Source organism: Thermobia domestica, chromosome 6 (genome assembly GCF_964235325.1).
Source record: "Thermobia domestica chromosome 6, izTheDome1.hap1.1, whole genome shotgun sequence".
Taxonomy (NCBI): domain Eukaryota; kingdom Metazoa; phylum Arthropoda; class Insecta; order Zygentoma; family Lepismatidae; genus Thermobia; species Thermobia domestica.
The window spans coordinates 36,720,539-36,746,547 of record NC_137459.1 but is presented as its reverse complement, the minus strand read 5'-3'; the positions used below and the strand labels follow the sequence as shown (position 1 = coordinate 36,746,547).

General features: G+C 36.0%; 1 protein-coding gene across 2 annotated transcripts in view; it reads right to left on the bottom strand.

The window, feature by feature from the left end:
• Cont (Contactin) overlaps positions 1 to 26,009 on the bottom strand; it is a 76,359-nt gene that overhangs the window by 29,237 nt on the left and 21,113 nt on the right. For both annotated transcript variants that reach the window (XM_081761513.1, XM_081761514.1), the window contains exons 4-11: positions 24,974 to 25,216; positions 21,409 to 21,559; positions 10,665 to 10,842; positions 10,238 to 10,438; positions 7,960 to 8,062; positions 6,675 to 6,856; positions 4,888 to 5,178; positions 209 to 346 (exon numbers count right to left, since the gene is read on the bottom strand). In XM_081761513.1, coding sequence (XP_081617639.1) covers positions 209 to 346; positions 4,888 to 5,178; positions 6,675 to 6,856; positions 7,960 to 8,062; positions 10,238 to 10,438; positions 10,665 to 10,842; positions 21,409 to 21,559; positions 24,974 to 25,216 — 1,487 coding nt within the window. The remainder of the gene's footprint in view (positions 1 to 208; positions 347 to 4,887; positions 5,179 to 6,674; positions 6,857 to 7,959; positions 8,063 to 10,237; positions 10,439 to 10,664; positions 10,843 to 21,408; positions 21,560 to 24,973; positions 25,217 to 26,009) is intronic.

Here is a 26,009-nt window from a genome sequence, read left to right as displayed (position 1 = left end):
ACTTCCATACTAATCATAGTTTATGTAATTAGTTCTTATTTCAAGACTTGAGTTACAATCTCTGACTAATGACCGAGAATTAAAATCAAGCACAATTCCGAAGAAACAAAAGAATCGGTTAATAATTGAGGTACCAATATGACCAATATTTTTTTTTTTTTTTAATTAAAATGCATTGACTCAAGTACAAGGTATTCCATAAACTCACCGATCACATTTCCATCCTTCTTCCAAATAAATTTAGGCCTTGGAGCCGCCTCTGGGTTACACAATATTGTGACATTTCCACCTTCTGCGGCATACGTTTCTGATTCAATAGGTTGCTTTTTAAATGATGGCCTTAGCGCTGGAAGCAAAATAAAAGTTAATGACGAAACAAGAACTGTAGGCCCAGAAAAGGAAGGCATGTCTAGAATTATACAGAACTCCAATCATGAGAATTATTATGAATCTAATTAATACAAGTTTAATCCTTTAATTAAGAATTATGTACCGTAGTTAAGAAGTTACAAAAGTTTAGTACTAAAAATCAACATAGTAATTTCACAATTGTACTTCACTATTCTGTTAATACCTAAAGAATGAATCTGTTATATTTAATTTTTCGACAAATTGAAAAAAACAGATCTATAAGAAGCGATGACAGCTTTAGCTTAACAGAAATGAAATGAAATCTTTGAGTTTTACGTCCCACGATTATGCCGGTTAGGCTAAAGGAGACGGTGATGATGAGTAATGAATGAAATGGTGGAATGAAGAAAGTGGGAGAAAACGGGAGAAACCCGAGAAAACCCACGCACACGGTGTTTGTCGACCACAAAGTTCACTTGGCGGGGGCTGGGATCGAACCCGGGACCCCAAGCACCAGAGTGAACCCTCTACCACTGAGCCACTGCGGCCCCCAATTTAGCTTAATAGAGTCACACACTGGTTTTGAAGAATAGATAAGTATTTTTGTTATTCTTCATATAACTTTTTCGTTCTATCACTTCATTGCCCGCGTAAATCCTTTTCAAATTATCAGCATAGTATGTGCTAACACTAGTTACACACATGTTGTAAAAAAAAAATCTCCCCCAAGTCAATAACAATTAACCGTTACTGATTTCGTTTGTTTTCCACCGGTTTTCCAGTAATCTGACAAACAAAAAGCAACACTAACTTCTGAGAACTATAAAGATATGTTCATGCAAAACTATGCTAAAGACGCTAATTATTGTGTTTAACGCTTTATCACGTAATAACTTATAATCTCGGGTTGATATGTGTAATGTACTGTCTTGTTTCATCTTCAGTCGAAATTATACAAAGTCAAAGCTAAATCGTAATGAATGGAAGAATATTCGTTTAACATAATGGAGATATACCAAATTTTTGTCCTGCTGTGAATAGGTGAGATATAGCCCGGTAGTCGTAACACGCCACTGTTTGAAAGAACGCATTAAAAACAAATGATTAGGTATCCTCTTCTATTATTTCATAGTGACTATGTAATACTATGCATTTTTATGCCTCAGTGGTACAGCGCTCACCTCTGGTGCGTGGAGTTCTTGGTTCGATCCTAGATCGCGTCAAGTGGGTTATGTGGTGAAAAGACACTGTGTTCGTGGGTTTTCTTGTGGTTCTCCCGTTTCCTCCCACTCCATTCATTCTACCATTTCATATATTTCCCATCTTCACCGTCTCCTTTAGCCTAGTCGGCATAATCGTGGGACGTCAAACTTAAAGATTTAATTTCATTTTTGTGCCAAACATCTAGAACAGTTCTCAGTGGCCTTGCGGCTAGCGCGTGAACCTTCGGTGCACAGGATCCCGGGTTCGATTCTCTGTGGGAGACCACTGATCACATTATAATAATTCAAATTAATATCATCTTAAACTCAAGGTGTACTTCTCATATAGCCTCGGTGTTCAAAAGGGAAGCCCAACTTCAATGGACAAACAAATCAGATACCCACATAGTATTTGTCCTGCTATGTACTGTAAGAATACAGCGGGTGTACCAAAAGTAGTGACTCACTTGTTGTTAGCTGAGGTAGGTTAGGCTGTATGATTGATGTTGTTGTTTGTTTGTTTCTTGTATTGTTTGTGTTGTGGTGTATTCGTGTTTCTGCTTTTTTTTTTTTTTTTTTTTTTCAGTTAGCAGCAAAGCACTACAAGATGGCGGCTCGCCTGATGCTTGAGAAACATGTCCAATGCGTTCGCCTATTTCCTGAGACACGGTTAAGGATGTCCAGCGAAAAATGAAGGAGTTGTACAGTGATCCTGCGCCATAGCAGAAGATAATAACAAGGGTAAACAAAGCCTTCGATACCACTGGTAGTGTAATTGACGCCAAGAGGCCGGGTAGATCTAGGTCCGTCAACAATCCGACAAGTGCGGCTCGGATACAGGCGGAACTTGCAAGGTCACCGAAAAAGTCGAAATCGATTCGACGGTTGTCCCGCACCCTGAATATCCCGATGTCATCGGTTGCCAGGGTTCCCAAGGATCTGAAACTGCGCCCGTATCATTCTAGCCTCCTGCACGCACTCAATGAGGACAATCCCGATCGCTGTATCGAGTTTGCTGAGTGGCATCTGCAGACGATGGAGGAAAATCGCGACTTCGAGAACCCCATAGCCTGGACGGACGAGGCAAAGTTCCACGTGCCAGGGTCAGTGAACCATCACAACTGTATCTACTGGCGTCCTAAAAGTCCAAATGTGGTGACTGAACATGATCACCAGAGTCCTGATGTGATGGTTTAGGGTGGGGTAACGCTTGACGGGAGGCAGAAATGTGCGTATCCGAATACAGACATGCATCGATGTTAATGGCCACCACGTGAACCTCTAAATGCAGAATAAGGATTAGATACTGTAAAACACTTGACTCTTACATCATTCCTCTGTACCTACTATTTTGTTTCATACCATTCTTGTTTATAATAACAATGTACTGATCACTGAAAAGGTGAGTCGCTACTTCTGGTACATCCTGTACAGAAAACTCAGAAGTATAAACTGAGAATTTTATGATTATGTTGCAATTCAAGATTTTTTTTTTTTTTTTTTTTTTAAATTTAACGTTTCACATTTATGCACTTTAGCTTAAAACAGACGGATGATTAATGAAAGTGAATTGACTGTGAAATTAAATTAGTTCTGCCTTCTTATCGGGAATCGAACTCGAGACTATGTGCACGAAAGGCGCACGCACTAGCAACTAGACTAGCGACGAGAGTTGTGATTCACGATACTTTATTTGTTTCAGGACAGAAAAGCTCCAGATAAACAATGACCTTTTCACAAAATGAAAAAATCTAATCCTTGCAAAAGACAGCAAACTTTCACGTAGAAGTTACATATACGATGGCCATTTTGATAAGAAATTTATTTTTAAAAATGGCTATATTTTATTACAAAAGAAGGAAACCACTTGGAAAGTTATATAATGGAAGTGAATATTAATAATTAAATAAATAATTAAACTAAAATAAAATAAACATGCTGCACGCTGAGGATAATATTAAGCAGCGGTCAGAGAGCTGTATGTTTTCCTCCTATAACCTAGACCCACGTATGACAATGAAGCATTTGTCACCAGCAACTGAAAACAAAAATGACAGATCTCCCCGAAATCGTAAGTTTCTTTTAGAGCTCTATTTTCTGCAAAAGCTTGTGTTTGATATATTTCGGTATGCAAATCCAAAACAAAATATTCTTTTACAAAGTGATATTTGATATGATGTTTCAGAAACCACACGTTTGGAGCAAGGGAAATTTATCACCACTCAGTAACGAACTTATACTGGAAAATTTATTATCAAAAATGAAGCTTTCGAAATTAAATAGGCAGTGTTTGTCACAATAATTGATTCCATTGGCATCTTTGTATCAATTAGATGGTCTTAATAAAGGGCTAAAGTGTTCAAACGGAATAAATAGAGAAGCGATCAAGAATTTAATACTGACTGAATTTACATTTACTAATAAAAAAAAGAAAATGGTAAAAATATTGCAAAAGAACCAAATCTCTTCATGAAGTCGCCTGACCATCTGCGCGAAGATTTGTGTTGGAGTTTGCATATTAAAAGATCACAAAAATTAAAAGGAGTAATCATACGTTTTATTTGTTATAGCTATATGCAGCGTATGGCTTACTGGAGGTGGTCGGTAATTAAGAAATGAAATGAAATCTTTGAGTTATACGTCCCACAGTTATGTTGGTTAGGCTAAAGGAGACGGTGATGATGGGTAATGAATGAAATGGTGGAATGAAGAAAATGGGAGGAAATGGAAGGACCCCAAGGAAACCCACGCACACGGTGTTTGTCCACCACAAAGTCCACACGGCGCGAGCTGGGATCGAACCAGAGACCCCATGCACCAGAGGTGAACACTCTTTCACTGAGCCACCGCGCCCACGGTAAAGGAGAGAATTCAGTGTTGAAAATAAAACTGTTTCCTAATGTCAGCCCAGAAATCATGCTGGCTCAATGATATGGTGCTAATCTCTCTAGTGTAGGTTCATCTGTTCAAATCTTGTTCATGTCATGTAGACTCTGTTTAGTGAAATATAATACTTCTTGTTTCAGAGATGCGGAATGTCATTTCAATTTATTATTTCACCAAATATTCAGTATAATTTATTGATTTTATCATTCAATAAGTATGATAATCACCTGACTAAAACTACATCGAGCTTAAAGCTATGTTAAAGCATATGAGTTAACACGTCGTACGCTACTGAAACATAGAAACAAGTACGACTCAGAAAAGCATACGTGATGCCATATTATAGTTTCCGATCTTAATAAATGTTTTCAACCCCATATTCGAATTCCCCGCAAGGGCAAAAACATTTCTTGTCGACACAACTATAACAATTAGGAAATGTACTTACTTAACACCCTCAGCTGTCCCGAAGAATATTTTGTTTTTAGTTGGTTTGAAGCACGGCATTGGTACATCGCCTGATCTCTCTCTGGGTTTAAATACCGAATGGTCAACACGTTGTCTTGAATGGAATAACGTTCTTTGTCTTCAGGAGGAAGTTTTTCTGGATCTAATATCTCACCATTCCGCAACCACGTATACGTCACATCAGGAATACCGAACGCTTCGCACGTCCACGTTAGATCAGCTTTGCTGTCCATGTGTTTGTCTCCAAGGGGAATAGTAAAATTCGGCTCCGCTGTAACGAAAATAATTGCTATTTTAAGCACGCATTTAACAAGAATCAATTTCAGAATTAATTAAAACATAAAACAGGAAAATGTTATTTTTATACTGTATGGTCATTCTTCTATTGCCAATAAGGAACAACACAGGGATATTATTTACTAAAAAAATAAATAAAATAAAATAAAACGGGAAACACCAAAGAGTAGGCACAAGTCGATATTTTATATTTATTCATAGTTTTCTGCAATAAATTTGGGATAGAATAGATGCATAAGTATTAAGAATGATAAACAAAAACTAAATCTTCTACATGCAGATATACAGAAAATGAATAAAACAATCTCTCCATAACTTTTGAATTAATGGGCATTGTATTACAGTTTTATATAATTTTAGGACTGTGATTTGATTTCAAGGGAATTCTACACTGTAATGTGTTAATTCACTCACCAATTTCATTTTAAAAAATCCACTTTTATGCGAAACAGCAAAATTACCCAAAAATATCTGCCTATTCTTCAAAAAATCCATGTTTATTTGCTGATAGAACTATTTCAACATTCTTATTTGCGTCTTTTGTGTGACTTATCTCCAAGTTCCCTAAAATTCGTTGAATTCTAATGAATATCTGTAAAGGTGTTTTTTTAAACAACAATTTTAGGAATGATTCCAAAAAATGGATCAAAAGATTGCGATCTTTGCCAATAATTAGTTTTTGGATCAGGATTTAGATTTCTGGGCTTTCGGCGTCTATGACCACTTCGCCTCTCACGTATAAGGGATAATGTCTCTCGGCGAGTACACTATCCGAGAAAAGGGAAGAAAAGAAGCGGCATGGGACCTATAAGTTAGGTATCACCCCGGCATTTGCCTGGTGTAACTGGTGATAACCGAGGAAAACCTCATTGAAGATGGCTGGCCTGAAAAAGCTTTTTACAATTTTTCAACCGAACCGGGAATCGAACCCAGGACCGCTCGCACCGAAGGCGAGAGCATTAGCGACTACGGTACGGGGCCACTAGTTTTTGGATCAGGAGTTACAAAATTTTTAAACTGCCTCAAAATCGAGTTTTTGTATTTTCTACGGAATAAGCACATCATACTGAGTTACGTGATAGTTTTAGTTTGGCTACAATATATGTAGTTCTCCAGATATAAGGCTACAAGAAGATTTTTGATTGAAATATATATTAGGATCTTCTGATATTAAAAAAAAAAAAAAAAAAAAAAAAAGTTTTCGAGCAGAAACAACTTTCATTGCTGAATAGCAAAACAATTTAAAAATGGACTATTGTTCCTTCCGATACTTACGCAAAGCATATTTTGGAAATATAATAATAATAATAATAATAATAATAATAATAATAATAATAATAATAATAATAATAATAATAATAATAATACTTCATTCATTTTAATACAGGACAAAAGAAAAATAAATGAAATACTTAAAACTTAACAAGCAATGAATTAAAACGTATACAATAAGATTCAAATGATTCTCACCTTGTATACTAAGGGTCACAGAATTCTCAATGGAAACTCTTTCATTGTAGACACGACAAACATATTCCCCTTGATCTTCCACTTGCACGTGTGGTAAAATGAGAACCCGGTTATGGTTTCTCGTGTAAGCACCTCGAGGGAGACTTGATCCTCGTCTGGTCCAATTGTATGATGGTACCGGGCTATAAAATAAAATAATAAAAAAAAAGATAAAACTTGCATTTAGGTTTAGACAACATAATACTATCTATATCCATGTGTTCCTGATTATAATGAAATACAACTATTCTGTTTATCAGTTAATAAAGCGAAGAAATCTTTCAATCAGAAAATTAAATGTAACTGTGGAAGTTAATCTCACACCAGGCAAAATTATGGGGGCGCGGTGGCTCAGTGGTAGAGCGTTCACCTCCGGTGCTTGGGGTCCCTGGTTCGACCCCAACTCGCGCCGTGTGGACTTTGTGGTGGACAAACACAGTGCTCCTGGGTTTTCTCGGGGTTCTTCTGTTTCCTCCCACTTTCTTCATTCCACCATTTCACCCATCTCTCATCATCACCGTCTCCTTTAGCCTAACCGGCATAACCGTGGGACGTAAAACTTAGAAGATTTCATTTCATTTTCAGGCAAAATTATATTTCCAGACACTAGCTGTAGTTCACGTGACAGTTTTCCAGTACTACAAGACATAATAAGAAAAAATCTATGGTGATTGTTTCTTTATATCTAAATCCTGGTTCTCTTAGAATTTCATATCACTTCAAATTTGAAAAATCAAATCTGTATTTTCAAAATTACATCTACATGCAAAAGAATCTTAAAATGATGCGGCTAAGTTCCCCGCCTCTAGAGATAATAATATACGCTAAAGATACCAGGTACGAGACAGGTTTATGTAATCTCCTTCAAATGACAAAATGACTTCATTTTACCTAGGTATAAAATATGGTCAACTTTCGAATGTCAAAATTTGGATCAAATTAAACCACCTACTAATCAAAAGTTTCAGCATTCAACTTCAGAGATACTGATTCGTTTTAATTTTACTTCCTTTAGATTATAAACTTCTGGCTACTGGAAACTGAACTCCCACCAGAGATCAACTTGCAGCATTGAAAACACACTGTATCTATAAACCATCATTTTGCTACAACTGTCTTATTTAACTTCAGAAGTCATATCTGTTAGTTTGTAGCATCATAAAATACATAAAATGGTCACAGAATATTATAAATTTATCGCTATTTGAGGTGGTTACAAATAATCCTCAAAGTGTCTCATACTTACTATCCAAATGCAACACATTCCAATCGAACTTCTTGACCAGCAACAGGAGCTTCTGGGAAAGCCTTTGGGAAGTTATTGGGGAATTTCAGTTGTTGATAATTTGCTGAAATAAATACGTAAAGAAGAATGTTACATCCTTTTACTCTATACACTTAGAATATAAATTATTACGTTCATATTACTGTCACCCTTTCTCTACCAAATTTGCTTTCATACAGGAATGTTTCCAAAATGGTGGGAATCTTGTTTAGTCCATATTATTATATAAAAGAGTAGAAGTGCGTGACTTATCATTGCTCAAGCCATATTACTAGGTAGAAATGTAAAATTTGGAGATAATACTTCTTTTACCACGAAAGCAAGGAATATGGAAATTTTTTTGGAAATACTCATTTTAAAGGGGGTTTAAAAGTTACTTCAAGAATAGTGTATTTCACGAATCCGTGGCGTCAGAAAGATAAAACTCGGCATACGAACTGACCACTAGAAATAAGGGAATACATGTTTCAGGGTTTTCGAAACTTCTGTTCCAAAAGGGAGAAAGAGGAACATAAAAAAAAAAAAAAAAAAAAAAAAAAAAACTCAAATTTTCATTTATTCAATCAGAAAGTATCGACTGTGAGGACTCACTTAAGGCTGTTGTCTTCTTTTCCGGTGAAAGTAGTATATTTTTCTGGCAACCACAGGCATTACTAATGTCTCTAGCGAGTATAAAAGAAAGCTTGTAGAGCACATTTTGAATTTCTGAAGGAAAATGAAGAGCTTAAAAAGAAATATACGGTATACACGCAGATAGAGATGGAGCGGTTGTGGAAGGGAGGGAGCTACTGTATACCACTTTTAGAATGTTGACCATAGGTGCGACAAAATATCTATCTTCTTTTGGTGCGTAACAATACAGGACTATTCTCTTTCCGACTTTTTAGGACTGTTCCCAACTGCAAAAATGCCACTCATCACAAGATACAATTCATTGTTCGTAAAGGTATATTAGTAGTAAAAAGCAATGCATTTATTGAAAATAATGTAAGCGAGTTTCTACAGCATTTGCGTAACTGTCTGCTCCACAATTACCTTCACAAAATTTATCTGATTTTTCATGCAATATGGCCTCGTGTCTATGTGTGTGTGTGTGCTTAGTCACAAAATCACCCCCTTTCCCCCCTACTGGAGATTAAAATCAGTCGAGCGTAAGGTAGTGAAAATATTTGAAGTTGCCCTCAGAATCAAAAAATGAATAAATAAATAAAATAAAATAAATTTTCCACGATAACTTTCGTTAAAAATAAATAAATAAATATAGTAGTGCCTATTTATGTTCTTTGAGGCTTTCTTATAATCCCCATTGCTTAGAGCTGAAATCAGTTAAAAACGAGGAGTGACTCCTTCACTCCTCAACTTAAAAATGTGTTTTCCCCAAACTTGCGTTAAAAAAAAGTACTTAATTTTAGTACAACACGACAAGAAACTAGACTTTTCTAAAAACTATTTTACAGTGTTAGTCAATCTAACGGTAAGCTAAAGAAACACCATTCATGCCAATAGTAAAAGTGCCCACACTTGGATAAATTCCTAATTGGGCCTTTTATAATTTAAGAATTAACCAGCCAACTCTATGGCCTATGGAACCCGGAGGTTCACTGCCGCATTCACAAAAGCTCTAAACTGACTTCTATCCTTAGCTAACTGGATCCAGTTTCTACTTGTATTCCTATTTCTGCGAAATCCATTTTAATATTGTCATCTTATCTGCGGCTAGATCTTCCCGATCGGGTTTGCAGTAAAATTTATGAACACAACATGTAATTTAATACAATACACATTATGTACACTCTGAAAGTCAAAAATAGTTTTTAAGTCAAGATCTACAATACATACATCAGTACTCACAACATAATTAAAACTTAATATTTAAATGGATCACATTTGTAGACTGAAAATAAAATCCGTGCTAAGTGCCAAAAATGGTAAAGTTCAGTTTAATGTCAAAAAGTGGGCTGTGTGCCTAACACTGCTCAGTTAAAATCAGAATATCTACTATTCACGGTGGAAGTAGTTCAAATAATCGCCAGAAGAATGAGCGTGGGTATATGTGCTACCAATTCTGAAGTAAAATCTGGGTTTTTTACTCAACATTTTCATTTTGGCACTTAGCACGGATTTTATAGCCAGTCTACATTTGCCTATTTTGACTTGTAGTGTATATGTTAATACATCCCCAAGAAAAGAAAAGAAAAATAAAAAAAACTTAAAAGTAAGAAAGATTTCAGATACTTACAATGAGGCTGAACCTGCAACGCAAAGAACGGCCCATTTCGTCCAGTATCTGACACCCGACTTTGGACGTTGCAACTGTAATTGCCTCGATCAATGTTTTCTAATGCTGAAAAGTACAAGTAGCCATCGTACGAAACGAACACTCGTTTATCTTCTTCAACTAAATTAGGGAAGTAGTCTCGGGCCCAGTAGTAACTGACAGCTGAAACAAATAAAAGCGTATTTGTAGCAAATATCAATTATGCATAAAAACGATTTTTTTTTTTACACCATTCACTAAACGAGTGAGACTTTTTTTTTTTTTTTTTTTTTTTTTTTTTTGCATAGTTTGAACTCTAAATTTTTAAATTTTACTTCCCACACACACAGACGTATTTGAAGCATAATTTAGAACCTGAAATTAAAAAGAAAAAAATCTAGCTACAAACCTGGGAAATGCTGTGGCGGATCACAATATACTGCTTTTCCCCAATGCTCATTTCCAATTTCAGGAGACCTTTTCAAATTAAATTCAGCAATATAACCGAAGGTAAGCTGGACACTTTCTGAAATAATTGAACCAAATTGGTTTGTTGCCTTACAGTGGTAGGATCCCTTATCATCTTTCTGTATAAAGAAACAAAAATGACATCAATATAAAATATTTCTTCAAATACATATATCGTTAATCTAAGTAGGAATCACATATATATTAAAAGATATATGCATATTAAGAAAGAGTATTCACTTGACTGATCAATATTACAACAAAACTCTATTTTAAGAAACTGTTCAGGTAAGTAGTGAAAACACACAATTTTGTCGGCCACAACTACCCATTCTGATCACCTGACGCCATTTTTTAATGAATTGGGCTGTCTAGATATCCAAGCTCGCTACATATACCAATCAATGACAATTTTATTTAAAGTTTTGACATTTGGTGTGCCTATGTATCTTTACAATAAACTACAGTATGTTAGAGATAGCCACAATCGTGATACTCGCTCTAGCCGGTCAACACTGTTGTCGATACCTCGTCATAATACGAATCAAATGGCTAATTCATTCACAAATTCACAATCTCTGGTATTAGAGAACGGAACAGGCTTCCACCAGATGTAAGGAATTCACCCTCAATTGCGACATTCAAAAGAAATTTGAAGCAATATCTGACAGCCTTAGCCAATGTACACCAATCTCGGGAATGATTTTTTTTTTTTTTCCACAAAGCTGAGCAATAGCAACCAAATGTAAACAGAAACTTGAGGTATGTATCTATAATACTAGGTTTGTAGGGAGGTATAAGGGAGGGGGGAATGTAAGGTAGTATACTTTTAAGAATACATATATCGTTCTGTGTATGCTGTATGTATAGTTTTCTTGTTTTTATGATAAATAGTATGAGGGTATGGCGGGGGAGGGGGTATGTAAGGGAGCATATTCGTGTGTAGGGGTATATATATATGTATGTACATATACATTAATGTAGTAATTGTAATTTTTATGGATTCGACGTCAATGGTAGTACGTATATCTTGTATACATTTGAGTTGGTTGAGTGTAAGAAAAGGCAAACAAAGCCTTAACTCTGCCGTTAAACAAATAAATAAAATAAAATAAAATTCTCGTCAAGTACTTGGTAAGTTTACAGTATCTACCATTTTAGTCGCTTGCCGTGTCGCAGTGCACATTCGTATATAGGTACTCAGCCAAAAGGCGGGCAATTATTCTACGTGTGTATGGGACGTTGGTCGATGCAAACAATGGTAGTGGCGATGAAGGTGTTTACTCCAACAGGTTCTGTCCAGAAGACCGAGCAGAATATGTGATATTAATGGACTCTAGTTGTTTTCTTGGGATTGTGCCGTGCGTATAGTAATTACGAATGTCGTCCGTTACATTAACATATCATATAATCTCCTCAAGGTAGAAGTACAGGCACTACAATTGGTGGACACAATTTGCTCACAAATTAGTGTGTATAAAAGGTAAGATACTTTTCGTGAAAGAGAAATGAATCAAGAGGGAAAGTAAAGCATGTTATACAATGTAATACTTCCAAGGCAGCTCAATCTTATTGACACTTTTGTAGTATTTGTCGTATTTTATGAGATGTAGGCTTTTGGTTTCTGTGTTACGGGCAGTCAAATTTTGCACAATATATATATATATATATATATATATATATATATATATATATATATAAAACGCCCAACTCATTCGATTGCGATCAAATTTAGCATGGTGAAAGAACTTAACCTGCTTTGTTACAGTATGAAATATTGTGCATTGTAGGCTTTGTGCATAACCTCCCGGCTTATGAGCGGGAAAGCAGTTAAAATGCACTGTGTATATCGTCCGATTCGAGCGAAGTTCACAGAATATACGTCCTTGGAGAGAATCCTGATGTAAGCCTGAAGGACCCAGAATATTGGTTATCATAGTCATAGTGTGTGTAGACGACATGATGCTAGCAGTTCGAGGGTCGTCAGGTAATACGAAGAGTGGAGTTGAGCCTCGTGTTAGCGCGAGAACACTACAACATCACATTCTGGAGGCAAGTCTGTGATACGAGTTCGTTTCGGGCGATTATCCCTTCATACCTGCTTGTCAACGAAAATGTTTTCGGTGTTTTTGGGAGAGACTGGAGTGGCGAAGTGAATTTAGTGCAGCCCGTTAATATTTAGCAATGAATCGCTTCTGTTTGTTGACTCAATGACAGCCAAGTACATGCCTTAGTTGCACAGGTGAGGGCACTAGCCATACAGGACTCTCACCTGAAATTCAGGCATAGGACAAAAAGTTACACATTCCGCTCACCCACGGCCTTCGTTTAGGGAAGTATAATTAGTACATCGTTAATTCGTGACGTAGCCAAATTTATCCTCCAATTTTTTCTTCACACTTCGTGGGACACTATCTTTTAGCAGAACAACGCGCGTCTCCACATCATAGGGTATCTATTCGGTATAGACCTTCTACTCTAGCTTGCTAGATTTCCGGACCTAACTCGTCTATCACGTGTAGGACATGACTAAAATCTAACAACAAGCATGGAACAGTAAACTCCAGATAGACATTAAACATCTCTACGACCTGCCTGCAAGAACAATTGAAGACTCGCTGTAGAAAGCAGTGTAAGTGCCAACAACAAAAGTTACTGTAACAGTAGTGACAAAAGATAGTAAATTACGCCCAAGATTCACAAAATAGAAAGTATTATTGCGTGGAAATATAACCTAGCATATAACGAATTATGAAAATCTAACTAAGGCATACACGTATTTAATAATAATAATAATAATAATAATAATAATAATAATAATAATAATAATAATAATAATAATAATAATAATAATAATAAAAAGTGAAACAATTGCAAGGTGGCACTTACATTGTTTTCTACACCGAGTCTTCAATTGCTTACGTCGCCTGCAGGAACAATTGTTTATGTGGCCGTTCATATTGGTTACGTGTACTATTAAGATAACTAATGTAATTTTTGCACACCTTGTATAGCATGTTCGGGATGTTGCACGGGCTTCACGGTGAGATCACTATCACCTTCTTCTGCACTAACTATGGGCCAGATCCGTGAGCTTCAACCGGGTATTCTTAAAATGTAGTTCCCCCAGTTTATTTTCACCAACTCTAAAATCTCTCGTGGTTATCCCTCGTGGCTATCTGATTACTGTAGGCGCCTCCGGCGCAGGAAACCCAAGTTCCATTCCTGGTGAGAGCTCATGTGGTTCTAATTCACGTTAAGCTGTAGATCAACGTCTCATAGCCTAATCAACCATTCAAAAATCCTTAGGACTATGCAAGGTTTTATTTATTGATGCATAAAATAAATAGGAAAATTTTAAGGAAAGCCAAAGTTCAAGTGTTAAATTGTATAGTTGGTTAAAAGTATGAATAAAAGCCAACAACAATATGTCGACAATACAACTGGAAATTCCTTCATTTAATACTAAATAATTACAAGAATAACAACTGCTACTTGTAAACTACATCAAACTATTTTATTTGTTGACATCACCTGTTTGTGTCTGCGCTACTTTTTGATAAACAACAGCCCGTGACATGGGCAATACACATTAATATGAGTGAAATACGCACAGTCGCAAAAATCCCCCTTCATTTGATTTCTGTCTTCTCTGTCCAAGACTGGCCTTTAATTGCTGTTTACCATGTATTTACTACGTTTTTATCCTCAATTTGTAAATATTTAGAAATTTCACACGCCCCAATATTTCACAACCCTAGCTCAACGTCTACCAACATTCCTTTTTTTTCTTTTTCTTTCTTTCTTTAATCTGACTGAAAATATGACCGCCTGTAACTTGCGAAACAAAAGCCTGCTTAACATAATATTTCAAACGTTGGTATAGCAGGCAAAAGTCTACTGCCACATCAAGCTTGATCCAGATCGGATCAGTTCAGTGTACGGGTTTTGGGGGTCGAATTTTGCGTCACATTCTCAAAAGCAAAAACCCATACACCGAATTCATCCGATTGTGATAAAACTTGGCATGGTACTAGAATTTCACTTACTATAAATGCGTGTAAAATATTACGTTGTGCAAGTTTATTTTGCGTCATATTTTCATAAACCAAACCCCATATAAACAGGGCTTGAAATATCCACTTGCATGCTCACCAGTGGCGAGTACTTTTTTACATTTGCCAAGTCAAGTCCGATCAATCAAAAACGTGTTTTATTCCACACAACAAACAAATAAATAAATGTAATATTGTAATGCACCACCATCGTGAAAGATTTTTTCATTCGACTCTCAGCTTCTGTACACTGCTAAGTAGTTCTTCCAATGTTGTTGTTGTTTCCCGCCAAAGAGTGGCGCTAGCGCTGCAGCAGTTTGGTTTCGACACAAACGTGGTTCCACATTTGTGTTTCATATTTATAATACTCGCCCGTATGACATTACTCTTTTAAAACTGCCGATGCTGTCCCGTTTGAATGAATGATGCGCAATACATCTTGTTCAGATATATGAATTTAATGAAAACGAAAGTACATTCATCACTAGAAAGTTTTAATTTGGATTTCCTGATGCTCATAAATCTAAATGGGCTTTCCTTTGAACTATTTGACCGAAAGCAGTCGATCACTGTTATTTCAAAAGCAGTGGCCGCCATAGATGCAACTCTTCTTTCCACAAGAAATTCAAGAATAAATAGCAGACGTAATTCTTCCTTTTTTTTATTAGTAAGAGACATACCAGTAAACAAAATAACAAGAATTTTGGGAATGATCCAAAAAAAAAAAATGGATCAAAAGATTGCGATCTTGGCCAAGAAATTTAGGAATGATAAAAAAAATAATCAAAAGATTGCGATCTTGGCCAATAATTAGTTTCTTGATCAGGGGCCACAACATTTTTGAACGGCCCCTACATTGAGTTTTCGTATTTTTTACGGAACAAACACATCATACTGAATTAAGTGATGGTTTGAGTTTGGCTACACTATACGTAGTTCCCCAGGTATAAGGCCTACACGAAAATTTTTGCCTGATGTATAATGGATCTTTTTGATCCAAAAATGTGTTGGTATGCTTACTGTGTTGCAAAGTGATTTTTATTTATTTGTATACACGCTGTGACTGCAAAATGGTCTGGCTAGTACTAGCAAGCAAGATTTTTTCAAGCCCTGCAAATACATGTAAATGATCCGATCGGGATCAAATTTCCCATGATGGCAAATCGTGACCAGCTATATAAGCATATGCAGTAATATATTGTGGAAGCTTATGGTTCCCAAGTTATGGGCTGTCGAATTTTGCGTCATATTTTCGAAAGCAAAAGTCCATACCCAAACTTCATCTGTTTGGGATCAAGCTTGGCATTGTGATAGAACTTTATCTACTATAAAAGCGTGTAAAATATTGTGCTTTGCTGGCTTATGGTACCCCAGTTATTGACGATAAATTATGTATTGTATTTTCAAAAATAAAACCTCATATATATAATATATAATCCGATCGGGAACAAATTTACCATGTTGGTAAACCTTGACCAGATATATATGTTAGGTAATGTTTCATTTTTTACAAGCCCAAAGAATTTACTTTTAATTAACTTTCCAAATCTACCACAATCTATGAATGAATAACTATACCACTTGTTTTTAACAGTCAACTTTTCGTTGACTTATACCATAAATTCAATAAACAGGAGCACTTTTGTATCCCAAAAACTAGTCCAATAACACAAGTCACACGTGGCTCTACCATACACCTAAAAATATCAGAAACCACATTTGGGTCTTCAACCTAAAACATTAATTGCTACTCTTGGCTCTGCAACCTAAAATATCTATAGCCACACTTAGCTCTAACTTCTCTTAAACATCTAACAACTACAGGAACTTAATGCTCACATTCCTACAACAACTCAATTACACATTATTTATATTCATAGTAACGTCTTTCTTTTATTGCTACAAACGCCTTTCTTTTATTACTACAATTTCCTAACACCTTGTCCGATTGTTCACAATCAATACCTTTTTCGATAGCCTAACAATATAGCATATTATTTTGCGCAGTTTTACGGTTCTCGAGTTTTGGGTGGTCGAATCTTGAGTCATATTTTCGAAAAAAAAAAAAAAAAAGAAGAAAAAAGAAAAAAAAGAAAAAAACACCGTACTTATTCGATCGGGATCAAACTTTGCGTCATATATTCCAAATAAAAACATATACACGGAACTCATCGGATCGGGATCAAGCTTGGCATGGTGGTAGCCCTTAATCTGTTTATTGGCGTTATTACGTTGTGCACGCTATGAGTTTTCAGAGTAATGCACAACTGGATTTCTAAATCATTACATATAACAAAAATATAATAAATACCGTTTAAATAGCAGTTAAAGGTCAGTCTTGGACAGGATAAAGTAACAATCTAATGAAGGATGATTTTATTACGACTATACGTATTTAATTTGTTTAATATGTGTCAATGTTACAAAACTGTTTAACAATCACATAATCTTATTCTACAATGATCTTTCGTTATGATGCCAAACAAATAACTAAATGTCATGTACACATTTTCCTTACCACAATTTTTAACGTCCTGTCAAAAGAAATCTTTAAGTTCTACGTCCCACGGTTATTCCGTCTAGGCTAAAGGAGACGGTGATGATGAGAAATGAATGAAATGGTGGAATGAAGAAAGTGGGAGGAAACGGGAGAACCCCGAGAAAACCGACGCACACGGTGTATGCCCACCACAAAGTTCACTTGGAGCGAGCTGGGATCGAACCAGGGACTTCATGCACCAGAAATGAACGCTCTACCACTGAGCCACCGCGGCCGCTTAACGTCCTATCAGGTCGTTATGACCTAAAAGAGTACAAATGTGTAGTATTTATGAAGAGAAAGAGAGGAACATTTTCGTTGTTTGTTAGTGCAAGTTTAGCGTCCCTTTCCAATGCCGAGGATATATGAGACGTGAACCCTGGACCTACAATTTAATATGGAATCCGAAGCACTGTAATGGACTCACATGTTAGTGTCCTCCCACCAAGAATGGAACCCGAGACCACGTACACCAGAGGCGCATGCGCTAGCTTCTAGGCCAGCGGGAAGGGCTAAACGAAAAGATTAATATGTGGTAAGGTATGGAAGACGTTATGACAACTGATCTTTCAGTTTGGCAATGCATGTGACGTAGCCGATAATTTAATGAGAGTTGACATTATATTTATTTGTTTGTTTAGTTATCCACAAAGTTTTGTACAGTACTAGGCCAATTAGCTGAAACTGTACAACACAAAGACAAAAAGAAACAACAACAAACAACAAAAACATAAAAGAATAAAATAAAGAAAAAAAGGTTAAACTCTTAATATACAAAGTTCTAAAGTTTCTCTCAGAGGTAAAAATGTTACATCCTGTCGACAATGTATTATAATTGTGCGCTAGCCTGTAAAACAAGGACCGTTTTACAATGGATAACCTACGTGTGTCATAGGTTAGCAAGTTGAGACGGCGAGTTCGCCGCTGAGGAACACGGAAGTTAATTTGCGATAGTAAAAATTCAGAATCAATTTTGCTATTGATGATCTTATACACGTAAAGTAAATCAGCTCCGCGGCGTTGTTTGTCAGAGGAACGTAAGTTCATTAAAGACATTAGTTCTCGTTTCGAGTAATTACGTAACTCGGGAATTCTAAATCTAACAATGGCAAGAAAGAAGTTTAATACAGAGTCAGTGCGAGATAGATTAGTAGGTACTGCCATGTTCCATACAGGTGAACAAAATTTAATGATCGGAGAAACAAAAGCCTTATAACACTTTGTAAGGGCAGGTAGACTTTGTATTTTTGGAAATCTATAGAGTAGACCAAATAGTTTCATAGCTCTGGATGAGATTTAACTGATATGATCCGCAAAGCAGAATTCTTCATCAAAGTCAACACCTACACCTTAAGTATAACTTCTGATTTTGTTGCATAGAAAACTGGATGAACTCACGAACTAGATGTAATACAATGAAAATACTTCAGATGATTACTTTTATAAATACATTCAATTACAATACTAAAATTTAAATACACAAGTTTCATTAGTTGAATACTTACAATGCTAATTTTCATATCGCTCAATAGTCATCATTTTTACCTTCGACATGGGGCGTGTTCGATTCTCGAAAAGTACATATTGAGAACTCAATAAGCTATAGGTTCAGATCGCATAATGTCCGATTGCTTAAGAGGTCTTAAATTTCAAACATCCACCCTAATGTCCCTGTCCAACAACGAGGCGTTGTGCAACGTCGACCTATAACTTAACGTGGGATCTGAACCTAGTGCACTCACACTGGGATCAAAAACTAATCGTATACAAGAGCTATACATTGAAACTGCTACATTTCTGTAGCAATAATAATAACTTTGAAATTCGGGATTAATACAAGTAGAAGAAAAATTCAACTAAAGATCAGCCAACTTTTATACCTTTGCACTGCTAACATGAAATGTAAGAGTAGCTGAAAATGCTTTATATCCACGTACTAACTTCTGAAGGAGAAATACTGCTGACATACCCAAATGTGTTTCTTAACTCGTACACAAAATATATCCACAATCACCTACACAACCATGCATATTTCTAACGATTTTCTTTCTATGTAACTTGAAGCAATTCCTTTCGTCTAGAAGACAAAGATTTTAGAACACTCTAGAAACTTAATTATTACCTTAGACACTCACCTTTTGCATGTTATTTAAGTAAAATGTCTACTAAGTTATAATGTATTTTGGGAACCAATAATGAGGTATTTATGGTTGTTTTTTCACATACAAGTTGTATCAGCAAGGTAAAATTACCTTATTTAAATATGCCTCTAAGTTCCAGTCTCAATACACAAACTACCAAACTTTTGACATCGTTCATGTGTATTCAACGAAGCAAGAAAACATGACTAAAGTTTTAAAAATAAAAGTAGGGAACATCACAACATGCAAAAGTTAATAAACTAATCAATAAATGTTGTTATCGTGTTTTCAATTGCTAGAGAAAACAACAGACATTGAGAAATATTGTACAATGGTATTTGAGAAAAATTTTCTCACCTTGTTAAGATTTTTTTTTTTTTAACTGGATCGAAAATTTGGTTTGAGTATTAAACCCAGAACTCTGCCTTAAATGTTGGAATATCATGTAATTTGTGTGGATGAATCAAAATAAAAATTAGCTTAGTTAATAAACATTACTGAAATAATACATTATAGAAATTGGCCATGTACCAATGAAATGGATGTTACTGCCAGTATGTATATAATCCAGCATTGCTCTCGTCTAACATAGTGCTGGGCATTATCCAAGAGAGTCATGTACCTTTATAAACAACTACAAGACTCTCACATGAGACGCATGTACACAAAAAAAATATTATCTTAATTACGCATATAAATATTTCGTAGCATTTGTATTTTCCTTTTATTATTCAATATGTACATTTCCTTTTTCTCAATAGCTTCAGAAAGAATTATTTTCCTTGAGAGTAATTTTCTGAAAGCTACCGAAAGTATATTCATACTAACTTCTTTCATGACTAGTATTCTCGCCTTTGATAATACTGTTTGACTCGGTTTTAACGTCCCTTTTCAGTACCACGCCATACGAGAAATGGGCGTATAGTTTAGCATGGGATCCCAGCCACTACATGTGCTCTCACCAGAATCAAAGCTGGGGGTCCAGCATCAAGGCGAGAATGCTCGCACTTTAATCAACCCTTTCTGATACGAGACATCCAAGTAAGATTTTCGGTGGCGATATAAGTACAGTAGACTCCCGAGTATCCGGCCTACCTTTTCATATGTATGTACTGTAAAATCAATTTTAGTCAATTTTCTTAAGAATTAGGCCTACGATTTACGTTAATGTTTTGTTTATGTTTCCTGCATAGGTTAGGCATTACAAAATTTATGTTAAAATGTGAACAGCTTACATGTACTGTGCGTATTCCTTAACTTATTTTTTTTTTTTCTAATAAATTCTTGAAACGTGCAGTGCAATACATAAATACTTATAAACTACCAGCACAGAGCCAAATAAGAAGCTAGAAAATACGTACTGTATTATAACAGTGAGTTTTGGTATAAAAACTTTGTCTTTGGTATTGGTGAGATATTTGTTATCCGGCCTGCTCTTTCGTGACATTAGGCCGGATACTCGTGAGTCTACTGTAATTTGGATCTCGTGTGAAAGTGTTACTCGACATCTCAAATATTATCACTGCCAAAAAAAAAAAAAAAAAAAAAAAAAAAAAAAAAAAAAAAAAAAAAAAAAAAACGTTATCGACTTCAATTACTTATCCGATCATACTTAATATGATCCACTTGTTTTGAAAAAGAACATGTATAATAAGATAGATATTACCTATCTTATTATTAAGTTGCTCACGAGTGTCTATATGCCAGAGCCCACAAAACCCACTTCACTGATGCTGTTGAGCTCATAATTCTGTAACTAATTACCTTTTAAATGTAATTTCCAGCATTAGTTATTCCTCGCTGTATAACATAAAAAAAAAAGAAAGAAAAAAAAAAGAAAAACCTCTATAAGACATATTAAGAAGTGCCGTGTATGGTAGTTTCACAAGTTTTTTGGATACTGAAACGACACTGATACTTTTTGTGAAAGAACTTTCTTCAAATGCTCACCTTCTGAGGGTTATGAATAATTAAGGTGCCTCCACTTATAGTGTAACGATAATCAATCAACGGATCTATTTTTCTCGACACTAGTCGATCGTTTTCGTAATCTTCGTTGTACCATTCGTAAGTTGGTGTTGGATAGCCTCCTGCGAAACAGCTAAAATAAGAAAGGAGATTATCGTTTTCATTAATCTGTACAGGAAGCCTGCAAAACTTAAACGGGACAACTGATAAGAACACATTATTTTAAAGCAAATAATTAAACACTTCTTCGATACCATTCTCAATACACGATCCCAAATATTTCATCAGATTTTTGTAAGCTCCCTCCGACATATGAGGATCCGAACCATGTCGCAGCAGTAATCATATATAAAAAATTATACATATCTCAGATTTAACACCCCAAGTCCCAGGCTTCGAAATTCCCAAAAGGCACAGTTCATGGGTTTCAGTTCAGGTGACCGCAGTGACTTTCTTCTCAATCCAACGTTGGGCAAATGTAATCTAAGCAGAGCATATCATTTTTGCATAAGTAAGTAGGAAAATTGCTTCCAGACTTTATAAGTAACCTGTCATTCACGTAACTTAATCTTCTGCATCTCTATCTCAGAGAAATAAGCCAAGTAACATATTTTGTGACTCTTCTTAAGACACATTTTATTCAAACGATATAATGAATCACGGAAACGTGCTCTGATCGCTACAGCTAGAAAATGTAAGCTGAAAGAAAAGGTATTATCCTGGGCTGCTAGAAATAATTCATAAAACCTCTGTAGATGAGAAACGAAAACTCGTAGTTTCCACAACACACGTCTAAGCAGTAGTCCAGTTTGGGCCATACGTCTTGCAGCATTCCGTTCTTAACCTCTTGACTACCACTATGTACGGCCTGTACTTAGTCGAGCTAGCATTTTTTTCCTGCCACTACGTACGTAGCTAGTTCCAACCGCTGAAAAGGAAATATTCTTGCATTGCAATGGCCACAAAAACGTACGAATGATTCTGGTCGGGGAGGATCAGAGTCTACGAGTTGCTGTCATTGTTGTTGTCTACGATAGTTATGCCATCTGTAGCTAAGACTACGAACCCCTGCTATTTATGAAACATGTGTTTTTGTTACTGTGTATTTTATATCACAAAAGCAGTAGAATATGAAGAAAGAGGAGTGTTATAATTCGTCAGATTATGTTCCAATGAGTCAAACGCTCCAACCACTAGACTGCAAGAGACCCAAATGTTAATTGTAATAATTTTAAAACAATTATGGTATTAGCAACCAATGTGGTTGATGATTGCCCAATGCTCTCCGCTTAGCATGGTCGCGAGGTTCTGCACTCTATCTACAGGGTTGGGTTTCAAGGAGTTAATGGTGGATATCATAGCAGTAGTGATGCGATATCGGATCTTTACCAATATTGCTGGCAGTGTGGGTACATAAAGAAAGTTCTGAAACTGCCGACAGTACTGCATAATGTTCCAGTGACTTGGTGATTCTTTTTGGTATACTTTTGTGAATGCACTCTGCCATGCAACCTCATACAAAGAGCTCACATATTCCGCAACACAGAAGCAATTTTCCTGTATCGTCACCATTTCTTAATTGCATTGCACTCGTGCGTTACGGTAAAAACTTGGATTAATGTATGTTATATTTTGGAAAATGCATTGTTTTAAAAATCCAGTAAATCTAAAGTACCCCTGTACTCGGATGAAAAACTTACGCAACACTCCAATATTATTATTCATTAATGTTACCAACATGTGGAATAATGAGTACAATTTTTAATTAAGACCACCACTCAGTCAATTCATTAGCATATTAACAAGTAACGGTGACTAATGCTGTCTATCCATATCTCATACATGAAAATAGTTTCCATTATCCTCTTTACTGTCTTTACCAGAGTCTTTATATACTATACATATTCATTTTTAAAATATAAGATACTTATCTTGCATTACTACCCAGTTTTTGTCAGAGCAGTGATTGGTAACTATGGTAAAATCCTCAATCGCATTACTGGGAATGAAGTAAGAAAAGAAAGGATAATAAAGACATAAATTACTTCTGCAAAGAAGAGGATAATTTTGCAATTTTTTGTCGTCTTAAGTGTGGATCGTCTTTTGCTTTCTAATATTTAGATGGTGACGTAGAAAACTGATGTAACTATGCGGGAAAAGTGAAACAGTATTTCTTGTACTCTGAAATTCTCTTTACTGTCACTAGCAAATATATATCAATATTTCGTTACATACATGTTCTTCTGCTAGTAATTTCGGGAGGGACAAATCATTATTAGTACGGTTTTCGGTTATATACATTAAATAATGTTTTACACCACGGCAAGCTACTGAAATTGGTCCATTTGTTCCAAAAACTACTAGCAAAACAACATATATTGCTTTTAAATGTGCACTTTTGCTGCACATACTTATAATTACGTCTCGAAAATGTTAACTACTCCTTAAAAATCCGAAAAAAATATTTGCTAATAAATAATAATAGTAATAATAAAATCTGATAAATGTACTTCTTAACGTAAAAAGCTACATGAATATTTCAAATCATCATTAAGAGGATCGAAACACAACGTACAAATACGAGGTATGATCGAAAAGTACGGTGAATAATTTTATTAAAAACAAAGTAATAATCTTACATGGAATTTACTTTAATCTCCTTCAAATTACTGTCCTTGGCTAGCAATGCACTTATCTCAACGCTGAATCCATGACTGGAAGCATTTCTGAAGGCTTCTTTTGGAAGGGCGTTCAGATGCTCTCAGGAATTGTGTCAAAACGTTTTCCTTTAAGCACGGTTTTAATTTGGGGAAAGCCAGAAGTCGTATGATGCTATATCTAGAGAGCACAGCGAATGTGGACAGACAGGAATATTTTTTCGGTCAAAAAACTCGCGGATCAAAAGCAAGGTGTGGCACGGTACGTTTTCTCGTGTGAAGAAGGCAGCCATTTGCCCATTTAATCGGCGATTAAAATGGTTTTCACGGACCCATACACGTTTAGTTCTTCGAAATTCTCTCTCTCTTTCGAATAGTCATTCGCCTCTTTGAACAAATCATTTGTGGTACTTTTTGCACATACAACGTTGTATTTATCTGATTTTTACGTCGAAGGACGTCTCGATCGTTGCTCGTTTTCAAACGATTCCTTTCCGCTTCTGAATCGCTCATATCACTTGTAAATAGTCTTCAATGCCACCACTTCATCGCAATACACTGATTTTGACATTTCGTGAGCATGTTTGGCACTTGTTTGCAGCTTAGAACAAAACTTAATGTTGGCGCGCGACAGACACACTTAACACGTCCTCACTTTTCTGCCTCTGGAAACCAACTAACATGTCACAATTCTCATGTTCAAACTCGACACTGACTATACAAAAGGTTTAGGCTACCGGGCTTACTAGTTGAAATGGATACAACGTCGATAGATGGCACTGTGCAACTACATTCACCGCACTTTTCGATCACACCTTATCTTAAGCTTTAATGTGACAATTGACTAACTACATGGAACTCTTCAAAATATAAAGTTCCAATATATTTACCTTAATGAAACATCATTCGCTATTTCTCTTTTCGAAATATCAAAAACTGCATCAGTCGGTTGTTTTATGAAGTACGGCCCTCTAGGCACTTTTTCGGGATCAACCACATCAACTCCATACTGATGCGTCCTATCGTCCACTACTAGGTAGTGCAGTTTGCCCACGGAAACTTCACATATGTACAATAAGGGATCATCCCCTGTCACTCTTTCAAATCCCCACTTCTTTAATTGATCTGAGAAACTAAAATAAATAGACAAAAATGTATATTAACTCCATTAGTACACATATAAAACGAGTTCCTCACAAGGAAAGCAATGAAAACAATCACATGCACATTAAAAGTATACTATCAGCATTTTAGCTATATGATTCATGAGAGAGGGAAAAGAAAACTCAAAGAACACAGAAGTAGCGATGTAGTGTCAGAGTGGGTACCATGTCAGAATGGAGGGAATTCCAACATGAGTCCCGGGCTTTTTCTCTTTTCTCCTTCTTTCACTTCATGTTGGACGAAGCGTCTATCGAAAGTGCTTATACTGTTGTGACGTTTTGTGTGTGTGGTGGCGTACACAAGGAGGGAGTTTCCGGGTTTTAATCTCCCATTCTTGAACAAGCTATTATGACAAAATTAACGTTAATCACACAAAGATATCTACATAAAAATCCGGACAAAGTATGAATTTGGGAGCTTCAACCTCCTCTCCCTTGCTAAAATTCTGTGTTCGATACTGCGTCTGTGTGTGTATATGTGTGATTGTTTTCCTTATTTCCCAGCAATTATCGATAATTCACTTGATATTTCTGCTCTGAAACCATTTTTTCAACTACAGGGTGTCCAATATACAATGTAAGCCGGAGTTTGGGATAGTAGAGATTTTGAACTTGAAGTGATACACAAATAATGGTTATACCAAAATGAAGCTTTGTTCATTCATATACTTTTAAACTAGGAAGCAACGATTGAAGTACACTAGGAACCACGCAGTGTTGCCAGATGTAGCCGAAGGTATAAATCAATTTTTTTGCAAAACGT